At 45.0% G+C, this 25,642-nt stretch overlaps 3 protein-coding genes and 1 long non-coding RNA gene across 5 annotated transcripts; 3 read left to right on the forward strand and 1 right to left on the reverse strand.

The window, feature by feature from the left end:
• Positions 1,946–3,895, forward strand: LOC8076977 (NAC domain-containing protein 48). The gene is made up of 3 exons (XM_002439778.2): positions 1,946–2,303; positions 2,407–2,684; positions 3,131–3,895. The coding sequence occupies exons 1-3, from the start codon at positions 2,105–2,107 to the stop codon at positions 3,656–3,658; spliced, it is 1,005 nt and encodes a 334-aa protein (XP_002439823.1). The 5' UTR covers positions 1,946–2,104; the 3' UTR covers positions 3,659–3,895.
• LOC110430144 lies at positions 6,520–8,853 on the forward strand. Its single transcript, XR_002447409.1, has 2 exons — positions 6,520–6,931; positions 8,607–8,853. It is a non-coding gene; the product is annotated as an uncharacterized LOC110430144 (long non-coding RNA).
• Positions 11,693–16,556, reverse strand: LOC8076978 (gibberellin 20 oxidase 2). Of its 2 annotated transcripts, none has more exons than XM_021447239.1 (3): positions 15,821–16,556; positions 15,350–15,674; positions 11,693–12,303 (listed from the first exon to the last, which is right to left on the reverse strand). In XM_021447239.1, exons 1-3 carry the CDS (start codon positions 16,426–16,428, stop codon positions 11,740–11,742), a joined length of 1,497 nt encoding a protein of 498 aa, XP_021302914.1. In that variant the 5' UTR covers positions 16,429–16,556; the 3' UTR covers positions 11,693–11,739. The 2 variants fall into 2 exon arrangements, with proteins under 2 accessions (XP_021302914.1, XP_002441117.1); XM_002441072.2 differs by having other exon boundaries at positions 11,801–12,277; positions 15,821–16,553.
• Positions 23,431–25,633, forward strand: LOC8058469 (MADS-box transcription factor 4). Its single transcript, XM_002439779.2, has 7 exons — positions 23,431–23,829; positions 23,942–24,008; positions 24,106–24,167; positions 24,295–24,394; positions 24,531–24,560; positions 24,752–24,796; positions 25,276–25,633. Exons 1-7 carry the CDS (start codon positions 23,642–23,644, stop codon positions 25,420–25,422), a joined length of 639 nt encoding a protein of 212 aa, XP_002439824.1. The 5' UTR covers positions 23,431–23,641; the 3' UTR covers positions 25,423–25,633.

The following is a 25,642-nucleotide window of genomic DNA, read 5'->3' on the forward strand; positions in this document are numbered from 1 at the left end:
ATATGCTTTGTTCTAATACATAAAATTTATTAAGTTCTGTTGTAATCATGCTCGAGTGAAAATCTTCTTTCTCACACTTGGATTTTTTGCTTTCATTTCCCTTCCCTGTATTATTCCTAAATAGCACCCATAGAAAGCAACCAAGATGCAAATGAAATTCTTCTCTCCTATACCCTGATTTTAGTTACTATCAAATTATAGTAGATTTACATTATATTAACGTTACGATGATTATTTTGTTGTAATTCCTAGGTGGAATTGGTATAACTAAAGATCCATTCTAGAATTACTTTAATTTCCAGTATTGATTTTTGAATTGGTTGACAACACGGTCTAGTTGAACTGAGTCTAATTATTTTTTCATCAATTGCATCTTACACAATGGTTTTATTTTTTTATGTTTCCTCTATTTTTGGAGTCATTTGATCTTTACTTGACATAGTAGTAGTATTCCAGTGAATAGAAGGTTCAAATCACACTATGTTTCTTAATCTGTGTTATTTGTCCCTATTCAGATGATTTTATACTATAAATCACTTGATTTTCTATCAGCTAAATATTTGTGTGATATCTATTGACTATTGTCAAATAACTTGGGTGTATGAAGGCCTTGTATTTGTCATCATGCTGACGAGTATAGTCAACTGAGGATTGTCGTAAATCTGCACGAATGATTGATTGTTGTTTTGATGTGATGAAGATGTTACTTATAAATTCATAGCTTCTAAGTAGTTAGGTTTGAATGTTGTAATGTTGCTTGGGAATTTCATAAAGATCCAATAAATTTTCTTTATTTTCCATCATGCATTTGTATTTGAAATATGTAGTTTGCATCTTTTATTTTTTTTTATTTCATCTATTTCTGTGATTTTGATTTCCATAGAAATTCATTGCTTATATTATAGTAGTAGTTAGACTGCTGCAAATTTACTTGGATTTTCATAAAGATCCATAAGAAAATTCATTTGTTTTACACCAGGCATTTGAATTTATATTGTGTTATCTCTATGTTTAAAGTTTCATTCTCACATTTTTTGTATTTGTTACCCAACCTTTTAGATCTTTTTAGTTTTTTATGTTTTTTGTTTATTGAGTACTCCATATTGAGTATTGTCGCATCTGTTATGTTATTTATGATTTATGATATTTATGTTATATATAGGAAATAACTCAGTGGTCCAAGCTTAGATATACTCCCTCCATTCTGTAATATACTCCCTTTGTCCTGTAGTATAGCACATACTAAGAATTTTAAAATAAGAGAGAACATAAAAAACACATGTACCCTCATTTTATTTCCTAATCATATGTTATTATCAACATGATTAATGATGATTGATTGATAAATAGAAATTTTTTAATGCAAATTTGGGTTTGTCCTCTAGAATACATTATATTTGAGGACAAAATATAAAAATGATACAATGCACTATATTACAGGACAGAGGGAGTAGTGTTTTCTAGCATTCAAATTTTGTCCTCAAATATAGTGTATTCTAAAGGACAAAAACCAATTTTACATTAAATACTTTCTATTTATCAACCATCACTATTAGTCATGTTGATCATAGTATCTAATTAGGAAATAAAATAAGGGTACATGCGTCTTTTATGATCTCTCTTAATTTGTCTTAAAATTTCTAGAATGCACTACATTACAGGACAAAGGGAGTATAATTTTATTTTACTTGATTTTTGTTTCAGGTTTATTTGAGTGATTTGGCCTCATTCGGACTCTGTTATTGTTGCACATTTGCGTAATTTGTTCTCTCAAATTGCTTGAGTGGCCGGCCCTGCGCGCCCTCGTCCAAGCGCTGTGTCGTCAGCACTGACTGAAGCCCTGAGGCGCCCGATGCCCACCACGTGTCGCCCTTGACGGTCGCCGTCGCTTGGCGCCGCACAGCCGACCCGCGCGCTGCTATATATGGCGTCCGTGCAGCGCGGCGCATTGTTTCATGCCTTTCGCTCGCGAAAGGGGTCGAATCGGCGGCTGATTTGACTTCGCTCGCTCTTCGAGCAAAGTGAAAGTGATCCGAGCAGTCACAGGTTCGGAAGCGGCGGGTCGGCCGGAGCCGGAGGAGAAACGTAACCAAGTCGAGGAGATATGAGCGGCGGCGGCGGCGGAGGCCGAGCGCCGGCGGCGCAGTCGCAGGAGCTGCAGCTGCCGCCGGGGTTCCGGTTCCACCCGACCGACGAGGAGCTGGTGATGCACTACCTCTGCCGGCGCTGCGCCGGGCTTCCCATCTCCGTGCCCATCATCGCCGAGATCGATCTCTACAAGTTCGACCCCTGGCAGCTCCCAAGTACGTGTCGTCCGCCGCCGCTCCGTGAGTTGTTCCAAGTTTCTTAGCTCGCCGCCTGTGCCTGAATCCTGATCGGTGCTAGTACTGTCTTTGGTCTGTGCAGGGATGGCGCTGTACGGCGAGAAGGAGTGGTACTTCTTCTCGCCGCGGGACCGCAAGTACCCGAACGGGTCGCGGCCGAACCGCGCCGCCGGCGCCGGGTACTGGAAGGCCACCGGTGCAGACAAGCCGGTGGGCACGCCGAAGCCGTTGGCCATCAAGAAGGCGCTCGTCTTCTACGCCGGCAAGGCGCCCAAGGGCGACAAGACCAACTGGATCATGCATGAGTACCGCCTCGCCGACGTCGACCGCACCGCCCGCAACAAGAACAACAGCCTCAGGGTACGTTCAGTCAGAGTCCCTAGCTATATCATCGTTTGCTAATTTCTCTTGTCCCGTCACTAGTCACTGTTGCCGTATCAGAAAAAAAAAGTTCAGATAAGAAGGTAATCATCGACACGTATGGATCACAAAGAATAATTAGCAATCGAATTATTATTACTACTAGGTTAGCTAGGCGCGAAAAAGAGATGTGGTGATCGAGCCCCATTTCTGCAAGTGTGAACACCCTGGAGATGCTGCGCCGTGCGTCATCTCCTTCAGCCGCCAATTATCTCTTGCGCGTTTGCGAGCTCCGACAGCGATCGGATACGGTCGAAAACGACGCATCAATGGATTTCATTTCACCGTTAAGAAAATCGTATGATTGTTCTTCCTTTTTGATGGGTTGGGGCGGTATGGGCGTGATTAACAAATTGTTTTTTCCTTTCCGTTTTCTGATGTTGCAGTTGGATGATTGGGTACTGTGCCGAATCTACAACAAGAAAGGCGTGCCGGAGAGGCCGGCCGGAGCCGGCGGGGCCGAGGCGAGCAGCCAGCAAGGCGCGCAGGGGTCGATGGGCTCGCCGCCGGAGCAGAAGCCGTCCGTGCCGCCGCATCCCACGGCCGGGGCGGGGTTATACGCGCCGCCGCCGTTCTCGGACCTGGCGGCGTACTGCGAGGTCCGGCCGTCGGACTCCATGCCCCGGGCGCACGGCGCGGACTCGAGCTGCTCGGGCCAGGGCCACGCGCTGGCCGCCACGTCGTCGTCGTGCGGCGGCGGCGAGCGGCCTGAGGTGCAGAGCCAGCCCAAGATCGCCGAGTGGGAGCGCACGTTCGCCGGCGCCGGTGCCGGTCCGGGGATCAACCCGGCCGGCTCGATGCTGGGGCTTGGCGGGCATCATCAGCTCGGCCCGGCGGCGGTGGGGGTGGGGCAGCTGCCCGCCGGCGACCCGCTGCTGCAGGACATCCTCACGTACTGGGGCAAACCGTACTGAGACCGAGGAAGGACGGTGGCTAGCCGCAATTGTCGTCATCGGGATCAGTGGCCCGAGCCGCCGGCGATGCGGCCGTGTCGAGCCCTGATCGTGGAGCTAGCAGGACTACAGGACCATTGCTTATTGCCGCTACTGCTACGAGAGTTGAATTAAGCTGTGTATACGCGATTGATTTGGACATTTGGTGCTGGAATTTTTGTGTACTTATGTTAGTACTAGTACATACTAGACCGAGTATATATGTTTTGCTTATATATATATATATATATATATATATATATATATATATATATATATATATATATATATATATATATATATATGAAGTAATATTTATTTATATCTATATATTACTCCCTCCATCCTAAATTATAAGTCATTCTAAGAATCTTGGAGAGCCAAAACATTTTCACGTTTGATCAAAATTATAGAGATACTAAGATTTGTAACGTAAAATGAGTATATTACTATGAAAATATAATTAAGGAAGAATCTAATGATACTTAGTTGGTATCATAATAATAATTATTTTATCATATAAATTTAGTCAAACTTAGAAAAGTTTGACTCTCTAAAATTCTTAGAATGACTTAGAAAGAAAGGGAGATATATTGGTCCGTCGTCCCGAGATATCGCATTGCATTGGTAAACTTATTTCAGCGTGATGTGTTTGGATTTGTGTGAAGCTAAGCACTGTTTGGGTTGTAAAAAATTTTCTCATGTTCCAAAGAGTGTTCTTGATCGGACTCGACACCACACACCAGGTGCCACCGGGCATATCTGAACACGATCGACATGCATGATCAATGCCATCTTTCTGCCCACACTGGTTGCCCGAGTATACAAAATGTGTTCTTTTTTTCAGGACGCTCGTGTAGCGCGCGCGATGGGGTATCGTCGTGATGTGGCCGTTGTCTCGATCCATGGATTGGTTCGTTGCGCGCTGCCGTGCGTGCCATGTGCTGCACACGTAGCGAACATTGAATAATCCTGCTAGCTAGCCATCTTTTTCTTCACACCACCACAGTAACATCATGTGTGTGACTGTCGTTTACAAGGTGCAGCAATCAACAAACCCACGTTTTCTCTTTTTGCCTTTAGTTCGATCTGTAGTGGAGGAGTACCACAAGTGCAGAATTCGATCCTGTCCATACACGCGTCGTCGCTCCAAGCAGCAACCCCTCATCACGGAGTAGTCGCGGATAAAATTAGAGCAGCGCCGTTTGGACTCGGCTATTCCAGCTAGCACCTAGCAGTCGCGCTCGCCGGCGCGATATCGAGCGAACTCGAGATCGCAAACTCTTATCTTGACGAAGGAAATTCCACTCGAAGTCTTCAAGATTTATTACCAACAATGAACAATCCGTGGCTCCTCGACGTCGTGCACATCCAATATTCTTCATCGTAAGCGCGTTCAACGGCCTACTCCTCCGTACGTGGCAGCACGGCCGGGGTGGTGCTGGATGCGGTGCGTACGGGGGGGCAACCGTGGCACCTCGGACATGTTTGGATCGGCACGCAACCCCTGGAGGAGCGCGGTCGAGTGCGCGCGCGTGTACGTGCGCAGGGCACCGAGAGCCACACGAAGCGAGCGGCCGATCCAGCCAACAAACGTACGAGTACTACACACACACATCTTCAAACCAAAAAAAAAGCTCGGTCAATTTGGCACGTGGGAAGCGCACGAGACGCGGTTTGCTCCCGTGGCCGGCGCGACTCGTACACGCGGTGCGCCGTGCCGTACGCCCGCGGCCTCTTTGCGGCGGCGTGCGGTGCCTGTGCGTGTGCGTGTGCGTGTGCGTGCGTGCGAGCGACGCTGACCGGCCGCCGTACGCGGCTGCGCGGTCGATCGGGATCAAGGTCTCGGGCTTCGGCCCCGCATAAACAGAGACCGCCCGCGCCACGCTACGACACTCGACACCACACGTCGCGTACGCTCGCGCAGCCTCGCGCCGCGCCACCGCCACGGATGAAGAGCGTTTTTGCTTTGCATGCGCTGCGCGCACCACGCGTCCATGCCGTGCGCGAAGCAATGCGCCAGCCGGACGACTCCGAATGGCGGCGCCGGAGCTTGGAAAAGTACGAAGCAAATGGGCCTTGCTTTCGGATGGGTTTACCGTCTCGTCGGGCTTTTGCGTTGCATGGGCCTGTTGCCGGTCAGGTGGCTGGACTTGGTCCAGACTGGGCCTGCGTACCCCAGTATCGTTAGAAATATCTTTAAATCTAGTTTTTAATAAATTTATTTAAATATATAAATATTATACGTATTTTCTATAAATTGAGTTAAACTTATGGCACATACACTAATAATAGAGACGGAGAGAGTACTTCGTACTAATAGCCCAATCTGTTTCTAAAAAAATAAATAAAAATCTAGTAACCCAATCCAAGCAGAGATTTGTCCCTAGTTAAGAAACTGACTAAGGCCATGTTTGGTTGACGTCGGTAAAATTTAACTTTCATCACATCGAATATTAGAACACATATATGGAGTACTAAATATAGACTATTTACGAAACTAAAAACACAGTTATAGAGTAATTTGCGAGACAAATCTTTTAAGTCTAATTAGTTCATGATTGAACGTTAACTATCAAATAAGACGAAAATACTACAGTACATATTAAACTTTAACACCCCTAACTAAACATTCCCTAAAATGGAGGGAAATTAACGATTGCTCTGTGACCAAAACAGTCATCGATCCATAAAAAAAAACAAAAACAGTCATAGAAGGACAGCAAGACACACTAATTGTGATGCACTCAAAAAGAGTGTCCTTTTATCTTACAAAGTAAGAAAAAAAGTAAGCCTACGCAATGGTGCGACAATTGTTTTCGGGTCGTCGCTCTGTCTTGCCCGTGCGATCGCCTCCCTGCAATCGATGTCAAAAGGAAAGTTGCGGAAATCATGTCACCTCAGTAGGAAACTCCTCCGAGCAAGGAAACTCCCCTGAGGCCCTGAGCAATCAGCTCCCAGGAGATATGTCGTCCCCAATCTTGCGCGCCTGCCTGGTCCCCTGCGACTCCCACCCCTCTGGTTGCGCCGCTGCCACCTCTCCCTCCTTCCCCCGGTGGCCGGTGCTCTGATCGGTGCGAGGACGAAGCAACCCAGTTGCCGAGAAGGATGCTTGCTTCTCCCCCGAAGGCGACGGCCCACGCCGCTGTCTCCCGCGCCAACAACGCCACCCCCGACGACGACGAGCCCCACCACCATTAAATTTATCTAAGGGGCAGTGGCCTCTCGCCGCCGGCGATAACCACCGGCAAAAAGGTGAGATCGCCCAGCTCCTTCCGTGCACGTGTATGACTTTCTATCTTCAGCTCGTCCTCTGTCCCAACTCCTCATCCCTCTCCAGTCCCCTGGTGGCCGCTTAGGCAGCGGGAGTACGACTAGCTTGCTGGTCGACGTCGCCCGCCCCGCGTCGGGCTGGGTCGGCTCGGTGTTCCATCTTGCTTCGTCCCGGAGACTGTTCGTGCGCTTCTGCTGTAAGGTTTCTGGATGCTAGAGCTTAGGGGCGTCGTGTTGTGGGTGACAGAGTTGTCCTTCTGTCTTACTGCAGTCAAGGTGCTCGATGGAATGCCGCTGAGGTGAATCAATGTGTTGTTTTGGTAAAAAATGACGCTACTCCCTTCACATATCACACCATCTGACATAGTAATGCCTCCTACTCCTTGAGCTGCTCTATTTCTGATTTTCAGCCATACTTGAAGTATTTGTTGTATTCATATCGATTTGCAGCCATACTTCCAGGTCGCAAACCCTGCTAGAAATTTCTGATCAATGTTTTAGGTCTGAGACAATGTCACTCAGTACACTTGCATTTCATCCAATAGCTGTCATCATGGTCTCAAGTATGGAATGTAGACCTGTAGTAGGTCACATAGACAGAATCCATGTTTTCCTCAACCCAAAGATTTTTAGTTCTTGTGTTCCAAAATATCCCATAATAAATACTTCCTCCATTCCAAATTGTAAGTTGTTTTGGATTTTGTAGATTCATAGTTTTTGGTATGTATCTAGACATAGCATATATCTTCGTAACACAGCAACTATAAAAGCCAAAATAATCTGCTACATTTGTTGGACTTTTTAATGATCTGTCATCCCCATTTGGTCTTCATATAAACTTGAAGTCCAAATATATATTAATACAAATCTTTCAACATGGCCCTGATTTTCTACTTTACATACATATTGATGCTAACGAATGAACTTGTCTGCTCCACTAATTTATATTCTTCTCTTTACGACTTCACACTCTGGTTCTCATGGCAATTGAGACTACCTGTAATGCTTGTAGTTTTTTTATCATTTGTTTTGATTGGAGTGAATTGGTTTAAAATTGAACTTTTGCGTGGAGACACTGAGCTAAATTTATCACTCACATGGAGAAATTGTTATATCAGTATTTATAACATTATAGAAACATATTCCTGTTGCAGTTGTCTTCATCTTTATGAAGTTCGTAGTGGTTTCTTTGTCATTTGGGACAGAATAGTAGAGGTAGGGCTCTAACCCTTGAGCCGAGAACTGTTTGCATGGGAAATGCTTCATAAATCACTTTAAATTAGAAGATAGAGTTCTAATGTTGTCTGTGAAATTTTGCTTCCATTATATGTTGATTGTGACTGATATTTTAAGGTAAAGGGGTTTGCTATTCTTAGATTTGTTTTAGATATGCCTTGGCATGTCTCTGAGAAAATTTGCAAGATTTGTTAGTGGATTTGGTCAGATGAGCCATGGATAGGATTATTTCGGTTTCCATTGCTTTGGTGTGGTTGGTGGTAATGGATTAGAAAAAAAATTAGTGTGGTTATCTTTCTGCACTTGGTAAAATTTTTTTCTTAGCTTGAATGTAAACATGGTGATAACATGCTTTTACATTTGCCCTGTTTTTTGACCATATACTCTAGGGCCTCATACAAGATTCATTTTCTTTTTGTAGGAGAATTGCAGAGAGTTTGGTGGAGGCAATGGATGATTTGAGACAATAGAAGGGTGTGGTAACTTTTGTTAGTGAATGTTGGACATTTTAGGCTTCTATGTAGCCGTGCAAAGCTTTGATCTTAGATATGAAATTTATGTTTATTTTTATGGAGAGACTTATTCGTGACATTTTCATTTTTATGTGACGCTAACATTGATCTGTATTGACTTTCTTATATTATTTATTTACTTCTGTATTTTCTTGATTTTCCTGATTTTTGAGAGAATTTTTTTGAACTACATTTGGTAGAGTTACCAAAAGAGCGTAACCAAATGGTCAGTGGGTTCGATCCCCTCAAAAAAGCTCCCAAATAGCAGCGTGGAAACTCCCCTACGTGGATCTCTACCCTGGGTGTGGAGGGGATCTAAGTGTCCCCAAAAAAATTCTTGTTGCGAGTTCTGTCACCAGAGATAATTAGCATGTGCTGCCAAAGTAGCCCTAACTGATTTACCATAGCTATTTTACTTCTCATATTTTTGATGTGGTATATCAAATGCAGATGTGCAAAAGACTACTTAGTAAAAAGGAAATATTAAAGAAAAAAATATATCAAACAGATGTTCAATTTTTATTTGTCTTTTGCTGGTGGCTATCGTGCTCCTATACTTCATTTCTTTGTCTCTTGATTTTGATATATGTCTTACATACATCAACGGGAGAAAATCAGAATCCTCATTATATGGCATTGTGGTGCCATTAGTTTCTCTAATTTCACCCTTATTCTGTTATGCATATGACCAAGCTACATAATTTTAATATATGATAATTAATCTCATTGTTATCCATCTACATCTATAGGATCAGAGAGAGGGAGGGAGACCCGGGGTCTATTATAATCCACAGTCACTGGCTATTGCAGGCAGTGGAAGACCCAAGTGCATGAGGACGCGCTCTTATGACCAATTCTTCAACAGGGACTTGGAGAGTAGAAGAAATTATATCAGAGCATCTGCACATGGACAGAAGCGTTAAAGGTGCTAGAGTATTTAGTAATCATAAAGCCATATATATTTATATGGTGAGTATAACATGTTTTGTTTTAAGGTTTTATAAGAAATTTTTCAAGACATACAATATTACCTATTACTAATATTTTTATATGTATAGAGCCTATGTACAAGATGATATGAAGATACAACGGAACTTATCCGTGGATTTATTATGGTACGAAGGAATAGATATTGAAGATTTCTTCCAGCCAGTAGAAAAGATTATCTTAGTCTCATCATGTAAAGGTCTATACAGTAGAGTTTATGAGTCTGCGGCGCCACACTCTTCGTGATTGTGTTAATTTCATGAGCTTTGTTTTTTTGAATTAAATATCACTTTGACATTGTTATTTATTTTTATAAAATTACTATCTTATCGTGTGATTCATGTGTTTTTATTATAAAATGTTAGCTATCCCGTAGCAACGCACGGGTACATTACCTAGTCAAAAAAAAAGAACAACCCGCGAAGGTGAAACTAATAGTGTATTTTTATCGGCCAAACAAACAACACGTATGTTAAATAATAAACCTAATATTAGCAATCGAAGCAAGAGGGTCATTCAAAATTGTTAATTTATGTCCAATGAAACGACGTCTATTTGAAATATTTAGAGTAGATCTACTAAAGAGCTCAGTTGCGATATGTTGTTTGTGTGTAACCATGTATAAGAAGGATAGTGTTTCCTCAAAGGGAGTGTGTCCTAACTACTTATCTTTAGAATCTTACTAAGGTTGTCTCCAACAAGGAGAAACCAAACATGATACACATTCAACGGTTTGAGTAACGCACAAGGGAAGGGTCACGCAACACAAACATTGTCCTTCTCCAACAACGAACGCACGCAAAAGCAGAGCAGCTCCTCCCCGTCTTCCCCACGCACGGCCACCACACATTCTCCCCGCTGCGTCTCCTTCTTCCTCATGCGCGGCCGCTCCTTCTTCCCACGCACGGCCCCACACTCTCCCTGTTTCTTTCCCGCGCGCGGCTCTGTTTCAAATACTCCTCGGCTCGCCGTGGACCAACCTCGCCTCGGCGGCCGCTCCCCCGTCGCGGGCCCGCCTCATGCGGCCGGCTGCTCCTCATCCAGGGTGCGGCGCCATGGTTGATGCGCTGCTGTGGTCCCACCTAGCACAAGAGTCTGGGCGCGTTAGAGATTTGGGCCGAGGAGAGAGAGTGGCGCAAATTTGGTTCTCTATCGCGTCTCACCCAAAATGTGTTCGCCATTTGCGTCATCTGTTGGTCCGTCTTTTTTTGTGATAAATCATAGCAGAGTAGGCATTTTGTATTTGGGTATCGGGATGCGTCGTTTGTTGGAGTCAGTCTAAGACTGTCTCCAACAAGGAAGGCAAAGCGCAACCCAAACGCAAAATCCATCGTTCACAGTATTTTGCATTCCCAGAACACGCTCCAACAAAGGATGCAAACGCAACAGGCATTTTGCGTACGAGGCCAGCCACGACGCAAATCTCAGTGGATGTTCCCCCAGCTCGCTGGTCCGCACCCGCCCTGCTCGCCGGTCCACGCCCACCCTGGTCGCCGGTCCACGCCGCCGGGGCTGGCCGATCTCGCAGGTCTGCGGCGGCGAGGGTGGCCTAGATCTCGCCAGCGCCGGCGGCTTCGACGGTGGTGGACCAGAGAGGCAGAGCAGAGGCCGGCGGGAGTCCAGGTTGGAGTAGAGGGAGAGAGGGAGACGCGTCCGCGGTGGGGGAGGCGCAAGGCGGTGGCGCTGTAGCGTTGGCGGTGGGGAGGGTCAAGGGCGGCGGCGCTGTGCTTCATGTGTGTGTGCGGTGAGATTTGGGGCTTGGTGGCTCAAACTCTGTTGGAGAAGGGCAGAATTTGGGTGTGCATCCTTTTACTGTAAGTGATCTATACTATGAAATAGGTCTTGTGTTTAGATTGTCTTTGTTGGAGATAGTCTAAGGCCCCATTTGGTTAGTCCGGAATGGGATGTTCCGGGTAGAACGGAGCAGCCTATTTAAAAAATTCGAAGATTTTAGTCAAGCTCTTGGAGTTACTCTAGGACTGTTGTTTTAGAATATGAGTCCTTATAGTTTTCCAATTCCAAAGAGCCTGAGATAGAGTCTTAGAGTTTAAATACTTATTCCAAATTACTTGGTAGTAACTTGAAAAGCCATTTACCAAAAAGTACAGCCGATGCATCAAATAGATGAACAATACAGCTAATAATATAATGCATGTAGTACGTGCTTATTATACACAGATGCTGCCACCACTCCGTGTCTCCGTCTAGTAGCACTTGGGTAGTAGCCAATGCAAAGCCAAGGCAGCTAAACTGTCTCGTGGGCCTTGTCTGGGCTCTGGGACGCCGCCGACGTCGCCGCGGCGCAGGTGGGGGCGGCGCCGAGCCAGCGCGCGAAGGCGTCGAGCGTGCCGGCGTCGGCGCGGTAGTGTCGCTGCGTGAAGCGCGCCAGGTCCGCCCAGGTGAAGTCCGGGTACCTCCGCCGCGGCTGCTCCTGCTGCTGCTCGCGTGCGGCGACGGCGAGGAGGAGGCGCGGCGGCGGGCGCACCACGCGGTCCTCGCGCGGGCAGAGGAAGAAGACCAGCGACCGGCGCTCCCGCTCCCGGTGCACCACCGCGCGGTGGAGGCAGCTCCGGTACCGCCCGTTCGACAGCGCCTGCACGCATGCACCACACGCAAAGACTGCAAGAGATCAAAATTCCGTAAGAAATCACGACCTGTGTGTGTTTTATCGGTGCTGGTGACCGTAGGCGTAGGATAGAGAATCGGCCGCGGATGTGCACGGAGTGATGGAATGGATTGCAGCTGTGACCAACGCGACGAGCTGGGAGCCTAGGAGGGCGACGTGAGACTGGACGCATGCACTGTGCGCTGCAAGTGGACTGTCGATTTGGCATTGCATTATTGGTCGATTTGCGGCTGCTTCGTGGCCACAGTGCCGGACAGGCAGTAGGACATGCAGAGCCACCACCGGGCCTTGTACAGAGATTTTCAAGATTGAATCACGAAGTATTAAATATAGATAAAAATAAAAACTAGTTACATAATTTGCTTATAATTTACGAGATAATCTATTGAACCAAGTTAATCTATGATTAGATAATAATTTTCAAATACAAACGAGTGTTACAGTAGCCAAAACTAATTTTTTTCACGAACTAAACAAGTGGTTGGTGAAAAATTTTACAAAATATTATTGTAGCACTTTTTTTTATATATGACAATTATTGTCCAACTATAATCTAACTAGTAGGTTTAAAAGATCCATCTTACAAACTATAATATAAAATAATTATTTTTTTTATTTATATTTAATGTTTTATGTGTCGTAAGATTGGATGATAGAAAATTATTTTGGAAAATGGTGCAGAAGGCCCTAGGCTTAGGAAGACGACGACGCGTCAGATATCGGAGCAGCGTGGCTACTGCCGGCCACCACCGCTTGCGTCCAGCGTCGTCCAGCGTCTTTTTCCGGCTACTACGATCGTCGAGCTACTACCGTCCAAAACGGACAAGCGTCCAATGGAGCCAAAAGAGAAAGGACTCTGTAGCCATTTTCAATGCCCCCATGGAGGCATATGGCCGGATCGTGAAAGAGACGAATAACAGCAGGTGTTTTGGACGGAGGTTCGCACTAAACTTTCGGCGCGGCGCCGTCGCCGTCGCTTACGCCTTGTCGGATTTACCTCAATCTACTACATGTGTTGAAGTGGATCGGGGTGTAATTTAGTTCAAGTTCTACTCCAACCCACCCCAACACATGTAGATTGATGCGAATCCGACTACATCCAAACAAAGCCTTAAAGTGCAATGTATACACGGGTATATAGGTGATCCAAGATTATATCTACATATTTCATGTGAAATGAGACCGCTGACTTGGATGTACAATAAACAACTCTTTTTTTGAAGGAAAATAAACAACTCCAAATTCAAATCAGTTTACAAGGCAGTTCAAATACATCAAAAATCAAACATTATAGTTGTTGACTAATAATTTTCAATTATTATAGTACAACTTGGATACTATTAAATTTATAATCAAATATACTATTAATAACCTACGTTTATAATTATAAACAATATAATACAAAAGAAATGAATGATTAGAGCCTAATTTAGAACACTATGTTATGTCAGACCACGTCTACTTTAGAAGGCTATGATATATCATACCATTTGTCTTATAAAATTGGACTGGAGGAAGTAATAAGTAGCATTTGGCTTTTACAAAGATAATTATGGTAGTGATTGTTTTGGGCCACGGGTTGGGTATGCAAGCAGTTGAGCTTGTCTAGGAGACTAAGGCCTTGTTTAGTTCACCCCAAAAACCAAAAAAAAATTAAGATTTTCCGTCACATCAAATCTTGTGGCACATGCATGAAGCATTAAATATAGATTAAAAACAAAAACTAATTGCACAGTTTGCATATAAATCGCGAGACGAATCTTTTAAGCCTAGTTACTCCATAATTGGACAATGTTTGTCAAATAAAAACAAAAATACTATAGTGTCAAAATCCAAAAACTTTTTGGATCTAAACAAGGCTTAAGACTCTAATTTCATTAAGCTAATGAAATAGTACATATTATGATCAGCTCATATGCCTCAAGCTTCTTATTTGAGTTCCGCCGCTTGGTAGGGTTAAAGGGCCGACTTCAACTATGTTTGTACTATAGCAACACTATATGACGGTTCTACACCTCTCACTTGGTAAAATGAACTATAAGCTAGTGAAGTCATTTTTTTATCCACTCTGTTTTCTCTTGCAACTATAGGAGGGAAAGCCACCCCTAACAAAGTCTAGATATGCAGTGACAGAGTTGTAAGTGTGCAACTCTATCCCATTCGTGCCCTCATTTGATAAGAGATAAAACCACCGTCGTGTCATTCCTAGTTGATTGAGAGAGACAGATACTTGTGCTATGTCGACTAATGATAAAAAAGTTTCAATAATAAATGACCACATATAATACTCTCTTCATTCTATAAGATGTTGTATCTTTTCTAATATTATTGTTTTTGCTATGAACTTATATTATATATCTAGGTACATATTAAAAGCAATGTATCTAGAAAAATCAAAACGTATTATAATTTAGAACAGAGGAAGTAGGATCTATTTGTATTAGACTTTTAGATTCTAGACATTAGGTGGCCCATCTTTAAATAGTACGGTGGAGGTGGATAGTTGGATACTCATAAAAAAAAACTCCTCTAGAATTTTCAATTAATTTAAATTTTATTCTCATGCTTTTTAGGAAGATCCATATATGGCCTCAGTATCGCTAGATTTTAACCAAATTAACATATTCAAAGATTTTCTTATTTTCTCCCTTAATGAACTGCACAACAGCTACTTTCTCCAGCTTCCTGCCCTTTGTGTTTAAACACTTGGAATTGTTCACATGAGAGTGATAGAGAGTAGATAGAAAAAGTGGGATAGATAAAAAAAACAGTATCCTGCAGCTTGCTAGAAAGAGAGCCAGTAGAACTGAATGACGACAGCGCCACTACGTGACACTAAACACACATGGAGACACATACACATGCGTGCATCGGTATCGCAAAATGATGCCAGCAGCACTCAGGCAAATACGACGTCTGGAGCGAGATCGACCTGCAGCGTGCCACACGTTCGCGATCGACGTCGTACCACATGCTTGTTTCGCGAATCACGAGTACACCCCTTAAAATAAATAAACAAATAATAAAAACCTAACGTACCATGAATGTGTCCCCGATGCTGACGACGAGCGCGCCGGGCCTCGGCCGCACGGTCCGCCACTCGCCGTCGACGAGCACCTGGAGCCCGTCTACGTCGCCGTCCTGCAGCAGGACGGTGAGCGCCGACGGGTCGCAGTGAGGCCCCGTCCCCAGCGTCCTCTCCGGCTCCGGGCACGGTGGGTAGTAGTTGCACCTCATGATGGAGCTGCCGTCGGCGAAGAAGTCCCTGTAGTAGCTCCTCCCCACCCCCAGGCTCACCCCTATCACCTCCATTATCGCCAGCGACACCTCCTTCATCGCGTTGCAGTAGTTCTGATACACCACCCTGCAACATGCATGAATAATATGTAGTAGTATGCGTGCAAATCATAGACAAGTGATCGAAGATGTACAAAGCAGATTGCTCAAGAAAAAGATGTACAAAGCAGAGGTTTAGAAGATGTAAATTGAAGTCCCATGGTAGATGTTTACCCTAAGGGTTTGAAGTCGCTTCCTAGCGTGGAGGTGAAGTAGTCCACGACAACATGGCTGCCGGATGTCCGGCGGTCACGGTGGCCGAAGGAGAGCGTCTCCTTCCAGGGAAGATTGGCCGTGAACCGGTCTGCGTGCGCGGCGGTGTAGCCGGTCACGTTCCCCGGAGCGCGGCTGGCGCGCTGCTTGGTGGCGAGCGGCAGGCGGAAGAAGGCGGCGGCGCCGTCGAGCGCGGCACGGGCAAGCGCGGGGTCCAGGCCGTGCCCGGTCACCTGGAAGAGCCCGTGGCTCGAGCACGCCCCGGAGACCAGCTCGGCGGCGCGGCGGATCCCGGCGCCGCAGTCGTCGTCGCCGCCGCGCATGGCGGCGCCGACGTCGACCACCGGCGCGTCCAGCTCCCTCTCCGAGGAGACCATCGTTTCGGCGTGGGACCAGACGAACGGGTCCGGGATCTTTAGCTGGCCCCAGAGGTTGATGACAGCAGCGGCGCCGTTGTCGTCCTTGCCGTCGTCGGCGGCAGGAGAGACGGGGAGGAGTAGGCGACGATCAACTTGCTTGCCCACAAGGGCAAGGCGGTCACTGCTGCCATGATGTGGGTTCTCTGGCATTTTCTTCAGGAGGGAGGGGCCGGGTAGTATAGTGTTGGTGGTGTCTGTCGTTCAGGAGGTGGTTTGCAAGTGTGAGTGTGAGAGCCTCGTGATATATAGCTATATGTAACGGGCTGGAAAGCTTGAGGCTCCTCTGAGCAAGAGCAAGTGTGTCCTCGTCGTATCTACGCGCGGATCGGAGGGAGACATCCTTGGATGGAGACGATTTTGGACCCGTGTGGTCGGGTGGGTCACTTCCTTGAAAACACGCAGCTCTAGTTCTCTATTAAGCTTTGTTTGGATTGCATGTAGTCGGATTAGTATTAATCTACATTTGTTGAGATGAGTTGGAATGGAACTTAAACTAAATTTCATCCCAATCCACTTCATCTCATATGGATTGAGATGAATCCGACAATATACAAATAAGGCCTTATCTATGTAGGGTTAGGAAGGCAACCTGCGAGGGGTGTTGGAGGGCAAAAAAAAACGTATATATAAAAATAATAGAAACTTATATATAAAAATAATAGAAACATGATTATCACCACAGCAATGACGGACGCATGAAACTTTTTTAGGTGAGACGAATTTAACTAGAGGTTAAATCCAAGACAACCCACCTAGGAAAAAAAAGAACACATATATACATATTGTAATTGCCCAAATTATAGCAGAACATGAGCTAATGGTATTTACCATTTGTTTTGGTCTTCTAGTAAGTTACGGTGTTGCTCCTGGTCGACTCTCGACTGCTTCCTCTTTGACAACATGAGCCTCGCCAATTTAGTCTCGATTTTATTCCATCCATTGTAGGTAGTAGCTTCCCCACTAACATCAAGCTACGACCATGTCCATACTCGACAGAACTAGATACAGTATGAGCGATGACCTCATCCTCATCTCCCATTAGGACGCACAAGGGAATGACTGTCGGCTCCAATTTGAGTGTCAGGGATATAATTAGAGGCACTAGTGATCCAATTTGATCCAGGTGTCATCACCAGCTTCTTATCAACACCGCCACCTAGGACTGACGGGTAACTCCCCTCTTGCCATTGTGTCCATTAATTCGTGTTGTATCCTCTTCCTGCAACTATGCTATATCTTGGGCTTCTTTTTACATAGGCCTTGTTTAGTTCTGAATATTTTTTGGTTTTAGGTATTGTAACAATTTTGTTTTTATTTGATAATAATTATTTAATCATAGACTAACTAGCTAGGCTCAAAAGATTCAACTCATGATTTATAGGTAAACTGTGCAATTAGTTTTTGTTTTCGTCTATATTTAATGTTGTATACTGTACCGTAAAATTCGATGTAAAGAACAATTTTGAACTAAACAAGGCCTTAATCCCTCAGCCCATAAAACAACCTATTGACACCACACATCCAAAGGAAGCCTAGGAGAGGGGCTTCTTCTCCCATGGGCCACACCTGAACCTGTTGCCACCAACGTTTCTTCATACATGTGCCAAATCTCACCGCCGGTTATGGAACTAAGGGGAAAATTAGGGAAGCTCCACGGAGGCTCGATAACCAATATCTTGGGATCAACACCAGTCTTTTCTATGTATTTTGTCCTCACTCGTATGCCCTCAGGAACTGCTTCTTGGTCGGTCACCTATCTATAAATTTCTTTAAGCCAAACACAATTAACTTTAGAGTTCTTTGGAGATGGGCTTTCATAAAAGAAGTTGCAATTTCTTGTTACGAGTATCTTATTAATCCTATTAAGTCTTAGACCAAGATGTTACATCCTCACCCCTTTAAGAAACCGACGTCCTCGTCGATCAACCCTAAGCTAGGAACGTCCCCTCTTGGCCACGTTCGTGTGTCTAGTGCCAACGCATGCGCCACGTTGTTGTAATGTTCTGCCTCCATGAGGCCGAGCCCGCTTATATCTGGTAGTTTTTGTAGGACATAGACTGCCCTTACAAACCGACACTAATCTTTTCTACGCATTTTGTCCTCACTCGTGCGCACCCGGAAAGTACTTCCCGGTCAGTCACCTATCTCTAAATTTCTCTAGGCCAAGCACACTTAACTTTAGAGTTATTTTGGAGATGGGCTATGTAATAAAAGACGCTAGTAGCGTATGTTGAATTGAGTCTTGTCGAGTTTGTGTGCGCTTGTGAACTTTTAAGTGTTTATAGTGAGTTGTGTTTTATGATTATGGTTGAGTTAGATTTTGTAATGAGTGATGAGATACTGTGGGCAATGTCCACAAATATCTTAGTTAAAGGCTTAAGGTCTAAGGATTATTGAATAAATAGTTAGGTTAAGTTACACTATGTTCTATGAGATCTGCTTTTTTGACTAACCTGTCTTCATCTTTTTGTTCAGTCAATTTCGCACTACCAAAAATCTTGAATTTTTTATGAGTAAGAGTAGATTTATGTACCTTTCTCTGACCACAAGAAGCACCATAATATCAGTTCTAGGTTGAGAGAGATAATTGTCGCAAGGTGAAGTTTTACGTTGTATGGAGTAATGAACAGTTTTGGTTGCCCCCTGTTTTTGATTAATTTAATGATAGAATCTAAAAAAATATTCTATAGAAAAGTTGTAGATAATTTCATAAGCCTTCCATCCATATAAAGAACGCTTTGGTAACTTCGTTTGATATCAGGAACTCTATGACTGTTTAACTGCATTGTTGATGTTCACCTCGTTTGCTAGTAAAAGAAAATACAACTAAAAAAATCAAAAGTAAGATTTTTTTTTCTTCGTGCGATGTACTGTTTCGTTCCGTCGGTCCACCCGTGTGACGGCCGCGTGATACTAGATAACTATCCCTACAAATGCCGCTCCTTGTGGGCGGTCCTGGATAAGTATCCCAAAACGTCACTCCTTGCGGACCCGCACGAAGGATTATCAATTTTATACCACCCAACGCATCCCTCTCCCCACGCGGCCATGTTCTACTCGGCGGCACGACAGGTTATCTCCCTGACGCGGTGTTGTTCTACCCCAGCGGTGCGGAGGTGCGACGGCACCGTAGGTCGCCACCCCGACACGACCACATTCTGCCCTAGCGTTCTAGAGCTGCAGCAACACGGCAGGTCGCCTCCCTCGGTCGTTCCTCTGACGCATCACAAGTCGCTCTCCGCCGCCGCTGTCTTCTTCGATCCTCGGCTCCGGAGGCGAGCACCACCAGGTGTGCAAACGCGACACGACGACGTTCTGCCCCAGCGGTGCGGAGGTGCAGCGGCACGACAGGTCCGATGCGACGGCTCTGGTTCACGGCAACGGTTGACACGTGCTCGGACGTGCTCCTACCTCTTCTCATCGATAACCCTCTTAACCAGCGGCTGTGCATGTGCATTGCCGGTGTTAGGCTGAGGTAATTGTCGATGATGTATTAGCGTTAAATCTCCTACTAGGTTTAGCTTTAGTTTAATTTCTACTAGGGTCAAATTATTTAATCACAAAATATTACATATATTAATGGATTAATGTGGCCACGTTCTTCCACAACCGTGCGGCAGCACGGCGGCTCTGGTGCGGCTGCTTGCCATGGCAGTACCTTGTGACATCAACGATTGAGATCGCTCCAACCTCTTGTGATCGAGAAGCCCCTTAACCAGTGATTGTGCTTGTGGGCTGCCAGCGTCAAGCTAAGATAATACACGAATCTATGTTAGTGTAAGATTAATTTCAGCAAAGGTACAAGAATTCAATCTTAAAAAAATTACATAGAACTATAGTTAAAGAATAGAACATCTATATGGCTTCGCTATTTGACAACATGAGTAATACAATACCATATTATGGACCTAGGAGTACGAGTATCTACTTAAAGAATAGAATAGTTGACATAAGCAAAGTATTTGTGTCGGCGTCTAGACTCGTGGTCTAGGCACTAACAAGTATAAGTCTGCGTGACTACCCAAATTTGGATGGTGATGCAAGTGAGACACAGAGAGTTTATACTGGTTCGGGCCAAGAATGCCCTACGTCCAGTGTGGCTGTGGATTCTGTATAACCTTGCACCCAAAGGTGCTTGTAGTAGGGGGTACAAGCTGGTTGCGAGAGAGGGCTAAGTCCCAGGTCTCGGCTTAGTGGTGGACAGAGTGGTGATCGCTGCTCTGTGGAAGAGTGTGGCGGTAGTGTGTGTTCCTTCTGAACCTCTTGCCCCTAGCTATGAGTCCTGGCTCCCCTTTTATAGCCTCAAGGGGAGACAAAGATTTACATGAGTTGATTTCTCTGGGTGGAATGGTGAAACCACAGTCCCGACCCTGTTGGAGCTGGCCCATCTCGTCCTTGAGGGATGGTTGACAGTATGGCTGCCCCTGTAGAGGGTTACCGAGCCCTGTAGGGGTCGCGGGGGTCGGATCGCCAGCACTGCTGCACATCCTGTCAACAGTGGGAAAAGACCTCAAACAGTGGTGCTGATTAACCTCTCCCATTCCCTTTCTACTGTGCGGCAGTACGCCACAGTGAAAGAGGTAAGGGCACAGTGACCAGGGTGGTTGGAACAGTCGGTACCCTGCCCTGCCGCGGTGCTCAGGGTGGTTGGAACAGTCGTCGCCCTGCCCTGCCGCGGTATGGGAGCCATCGCGTCCGTCATGTCGTGGGTACGGGCGCCGTGCGGTGGAAGTCTTGCTGCCCAGGCGGAGTGGAGTCCGGCGCCCGAGCCTGGACGGGGTCGGGCGAGTCGGAACTTGCGTCCGAGACCCTGGGGGGTCGGGCGAGTCGGAACTTGCGTCCGAGACCCTGAGGGGTCGGACGAGTCGGAACTTGCGTCCGAGGCCCTGAGGGGTCGGGCGAGTCGGAACTTTCGTCCGAGGCCCTGAGGGGTCGGGCGAGTCGGAACTTGCGTCCGAGACCCTGAGGGGTCGGGCGAGTCGGAACTTGCGTCCGAGGCCCTGAGGGGTCGGGCGAGTCGGAACTTTCGTCCGAGACCCTGAGGGGTCGGGCGAGTCGGAACTTTCGTCCGAGGCCCTGAGGGGTCGGGTGAGTTGAATGAACTGGGGCCCGTACCCTGATGATTGTGGTTAGTATGTTTTTTTGTGTTTTTTATTGCTCTGATTTGGGTATCCCTTATTATAGTACCCAACAATTTGAGTGGTGTAGGATTTTATGTGTATGCAGGTATTACGTTTAAGGAACCAGATGCATTGTGCCGTAATTTTTAAACCCATGACACAATGTGAATCTATATGGATTTTCAACTATCATAATCCCAACATTTCATCGTATTTTGTCAACAAATCTTTTTTTAATAAATTTACCTATTTGATCATAAATCTATCTATTATTTAACAGAATGTAAATCTGAATGGATTTTGAACTGTCAATAACCATAGCAATTTTTTTAATGTTTAAATCCATGACAGAATGTAAATCTATAACAATTTTTCTCAACAATAAATCTACCTTTACTTCATATCACTCATGTTCTCAACAATAAATCTATAGGTAATGTTATGGACATGCCACGACCATCCGGTTATCGGGTACCTTTAGGGGACCTTACAAATACAATAGAAGGAGGTATATACAATTTTAAAATATATCTACTATTATATTTTTATATGTTTGTAACCCATGACAAATTACTGAAGGGAATCATGCACGAACGGAGTTAGTTCCACTACATAGGAATCCTAATGAGCAAAAGAGACAGATGGATAGAGAACGGTATGCAACAATGTCCGATGAAAAGAGGATCGAAGGAAACAAAAAAAGTCATGAGAGATATAAGATGAATAGTCAGGGTCTTGTTGATTCCAGTAATACTGTGGTTGTTCATTCAATAGGTATGATCTACATAATGTGTGCCACTTTAAAGAACAAAAGAAAGTCTATTTTTTTGTTATACCATGTTGAAACTTGCAGATGATAATACGACAAATGGAACGGACGAAAATAGTGACAAACTTCATATGCACACAACCAACAATGTTGGTGCCAATGAATTGTCAGGTTGACTTATTTGCCAAAAAAAGTATTTATTGATCCGGTGACTGCAACTAATGTGTTAACATAGTTATTTACTTCTTTGCTTGATCAACTATGTTAGAACTTGTAGATAGGAATAAAACAAATGAGCCGGACAAAATGATGATTGGCTCCATAACAATGAACTATGTCCTGGCAACCGGCATGTCATGTGTCCAAACGAGCATAAACGCGATCGCGATAGAGCACGATATGCTGCAATGTCTACTCAAAATCATCGTCGCTTGCAATAACAAATACCTATGATTTAACAATTTCTATATATTGCTGATCGTGAATCTTGGTATAGGCACTTAAGTGGAGGTATGTTGCAATGTCTACACAAAATCACCGTCGCTTGCAATAACAAATACCTATGATTTAACTATTTCTATATATTGTTGATCGTGAATCTTGCTACAGGCACTTAAGTGGATTTCTCATCCTAAGTATATGTCTACATGGAAAAGACCAAAAACCACACACATTTATACAGCGAGTATAACAATTTTGTCTATGTTTTTGTGAAAGTTTTTTCACAAAATGTAGTATTACCCATGCGACACACACTAATATTTACATATATATATACATACTCGAACGTGTGATAGGATGGTACAGAGATATGGTAGAACTTATTTGTGGATTTACAGTGCACGAAAGAAATGGATATCGGAGATTTCTTCCTGCCGATATTAAATATTATCTTAGTCGTATCACGGAAATGTCTATAAAGTAGAATTTATGAGCCTACAACGTCGTGCTCTCTGTGGCTGTGTTTTATTTCACAAACTTTGCTTAACTTTGCTTTTTAAGATAAATATCACTTTAAAATTGGTATTTAAGTTTTATTATAATATTATTATTTTATTATGCGATCCGTATATTTTAAATAAAAATATTAGTTATTCCCTAGCAACGTATAGGCACGCTACATAGTAAAAGAAAAAAGAAAATGATTAAAAAAACATAGGCCCCACCGAGCAGCACAGGCTGCACTACGTGCGAACGTAATCAACACAGCCACGCTAGCCGTTTCCATTTCCGGCCCTGCAATCCTGCACCGGCGCGAAAGCCCCCTCACGGCCTCACCTCCATCCTCCACTCCGTCGATGGCCGCCTCTCCTTTACTCCTCAGTGCTCACGCCGTCCACAGTCCACTAGTGGCATCGGCTCCCACATAAAAGATCCACACCACTTGAGCAGAAGGCTGGTAGTGGAAGGGTAGGCTCTTGCTTGAGCTGAGCTCTTGCTGCCTGTGGATCTCTTTGGGAGTGGTGAACGGAGGATGGGGCGCGGCAAGATCGAGATCAAGAGGATCGAGAACTCCACCAACAGGCAAGTGACCGTCTCCAAGCGCCGGGCCGGACTGGTCAAGAAGGCCAGGGAGATCGGCGTGCTCTGCGACGCCGAGGTCGGCGTCGTCATCTTCTCCAGCGGAGGCAAGCTCCACGACTACTGCTCGCCTAGGACCTCGTATGTCCGTTGCTCTCTTTTTTGTCTTGTGCTTGTTTATTATCCTCCTCCTCCTTTTCTTACTTGTGCAAAGGAAACTGATCGCAAGGAGTCAAATTTGGTTTGGTGGTAGGTTGTCCAGGATCTTGGAGAAGTACCAGACTAACTCCGGGAAGATACTGTGGGATGAGAAGCACAAGGTGCCTGCCCTTCAGTTTCCGTTTTCTTTGACAATTTGTTTCAGGCGCCACGAGCAGATTAATGATTCAAAAAATAATAATATTTCAAATGTTTCAGATCCTGAGTGCAGAGATCGACAGAATCAAGAAGGAGAACGACAACATGCAGATTCAGCTCAGGCCAGTGTTTCTGTTTCAGATTTTCTCCCAATTTGTTGCTGCGACTGCACTGCACTTCGCTGGTTCACTGTTCGTGTGTGTTCATGTTGTGATTGTGCTAGCGTGTGCGTAACTTGTGATGGTACAGGCATCTGAAAGGCGAGGACCTGAACTCGCTGCAGCCCAGGGAGCTGATCGCCATTGAAGAGGGTCTCCAGAATGGGCAGACCAACATGCGCGAGAAGCAGGCAATCCTCCTTCATCCAGTTGCTCCTTAGCTTCTTTGTTGCTTGCATTGCTTGCAGCACGCAAGCCCGGCAGAATTCATCAGGCGAAGGTTTTGTTTCTGATTCTGATGTTGGTTTTATTCCACTGTTGCTGCAGATGGATCACTGGAGGATGCGCAAGAGGAATGTACGAGCTCTAAACTTGAATCATATCCTCTGTTCCTACTCTATACATCCTGGAGTGCTTCTTCTTCTTCTTTCTTTTAAAAGAAGTCCTTAGTATTTTCTTGAGTAAAAATAAATAAATTACAGCTCCTGATTCAGGGTGTTTTTTTTTGCAGCATTTGATCACTGATAGCCATTTGTGATTTATTGCAGGGGAAGATGCTGGAGGACGAGAACAGGATGCTGTCTTTTAGGATGGTAAGTCTTCCCTTCTGAATAGCAGTTGAAATTTGAAACCTTGCTTGATCTTTCCTTGTTCCCTTCTTTCCACTCCTTATCATAACTTATCAGGACGCTATTCTGAACAAATTCAATGTTCTGAGCTAACTGAAGAAACCTGAACAACCACGCTGAGCAAATTTCCAAGGGCATGAAAATTCTTGTCTTAGAATTCCTAGTTGGAACACAATTATGCTCACCGATGTATTCAAGGTGATTTGTCAGACTTAACAACCCAAGACCAAACTAACCAGACATAATTGAAGACAAAATTTGGTTTCCTTAGTGAAGTTCCTGTATTATTACCAACCCAACCCTGATGGTCTGCATATTGATTACTGAACCGCCTAAACCTTCTTCGGAAATTCATACTTTGGTGAAGGTTATCCTCATTCTGCAATTGCTGAATGAAACCTAAAAGCTCATGGCTTGCTGAATTTTCCCCTTCCTGTTCCCAGCATCAACAGGCTGTTGATCTGAGCGGCGGCATGAGGGAGCTGGAAATCGGATACCATCAGGTCCAGCATGACAGGGAATTCACTTCCCAAATGCCGTTCACCTTCCGGGTGCAGCCCAACCACCCCAATCTGCAGGAAGACGAGTAGCTACAGCCTGCTGGATAGTGTTGTGCATGCCTCTCTGAACTGAAGCTTCTCACCCACCTGCAGCTTCTATCCTGCATTCCATCGTTCAGCGTTAGCTGTGTATCTTTCTTTTCAATGACAGCCTGGATGAACGATGTTGTCTGTCAGTTATTACTACGATGACTTTGCGTTAATGGAGACTGAAATGTGCAATTAATGGTAACTTGTATCCCATGCTTGC

Source organism: Sorghum bicolor, chromosome 9 (assembly GCF_000003195.3).
Source record: "Sorghum bicolor cultivar BTx623 chromosome 9, Sorghum_bicolor_NCBIv3, whole genome shotgun sequence".
NCBI lineage: Eukaryota > Viridiplantae > Streptophyta > Magnoliopsida > Poales > Poaceae > Sorghum > Sorghum bicolor.

Excerpts from the sequence above, each read along its gene's own strand:
- LOC8076977 (XM_002439778.2), top strand. The coding sequence starts at position 2,105 with ATGAGCGGCGGCGGCGGCGGAGGCCGAGCGCCGGCGGCGCAGTCGCAG. Across the intron at positions 2,304-2,406 it reads CGACCCCTGGCAGCTCCCAA|GGATGGCGCTGTACGGCGAG; the intron begins GTACGTGTCGTC and ends TGGTCTGTGCAG. Across the intron at positions 2,685-3,130 it reads ACAAGAACAACAGCCTCAGG|TTGGATGATTGGGTACTGTG; the intron begins GTACGTTCAGTC and ends CTGATGTTGCAG.
- LOC8076978 (XM_021447239.1), bottom strand. The coding sequence starts at position 16,428 with ATGCCAGAGAACCCACATCATGGCAGCAGTGACCGCCTTGCCCTTGTG. Across the intron at positions 15,675-15,820 it reads AGCGACTTCAAACCCTTAGG|GGTGGTGTATCAGAACTACT; the intron begins GTAAACATCTAC and ends TGCATGTTGCAG. Across the intron at positions 12,304-15,349 it reads GCATCGGGGACACATTCATG|TCTTTGCGTGTGGTGCATGC; the intron begins GTACGTTAGGTT and ends GATCTCTTGCAG.
- LOC8058469 (XM_002439779.2), top strand. The coding sequence starts at position 23,642 with ATGGGGCGCGGCAAGATCGAGATCAAGAGGATCGAGAACTCCACCAAC. Across the intron at positions 24,168-24,294 it reads AACATGCAGATTCAGCTCAG|GCATCTGAAAGGCGAGGACC; the intron begins GCCAGTGTTTCT and ends GTGATGGTACAG. Across the intron at positions 24,561-24,751 it reads GGAGGATGCGCAAGAGGAAT|GGGAAGATGCTGGAGGACGA; the intron begins GTACGAGCTCTA and ends GATTTATTGCAG.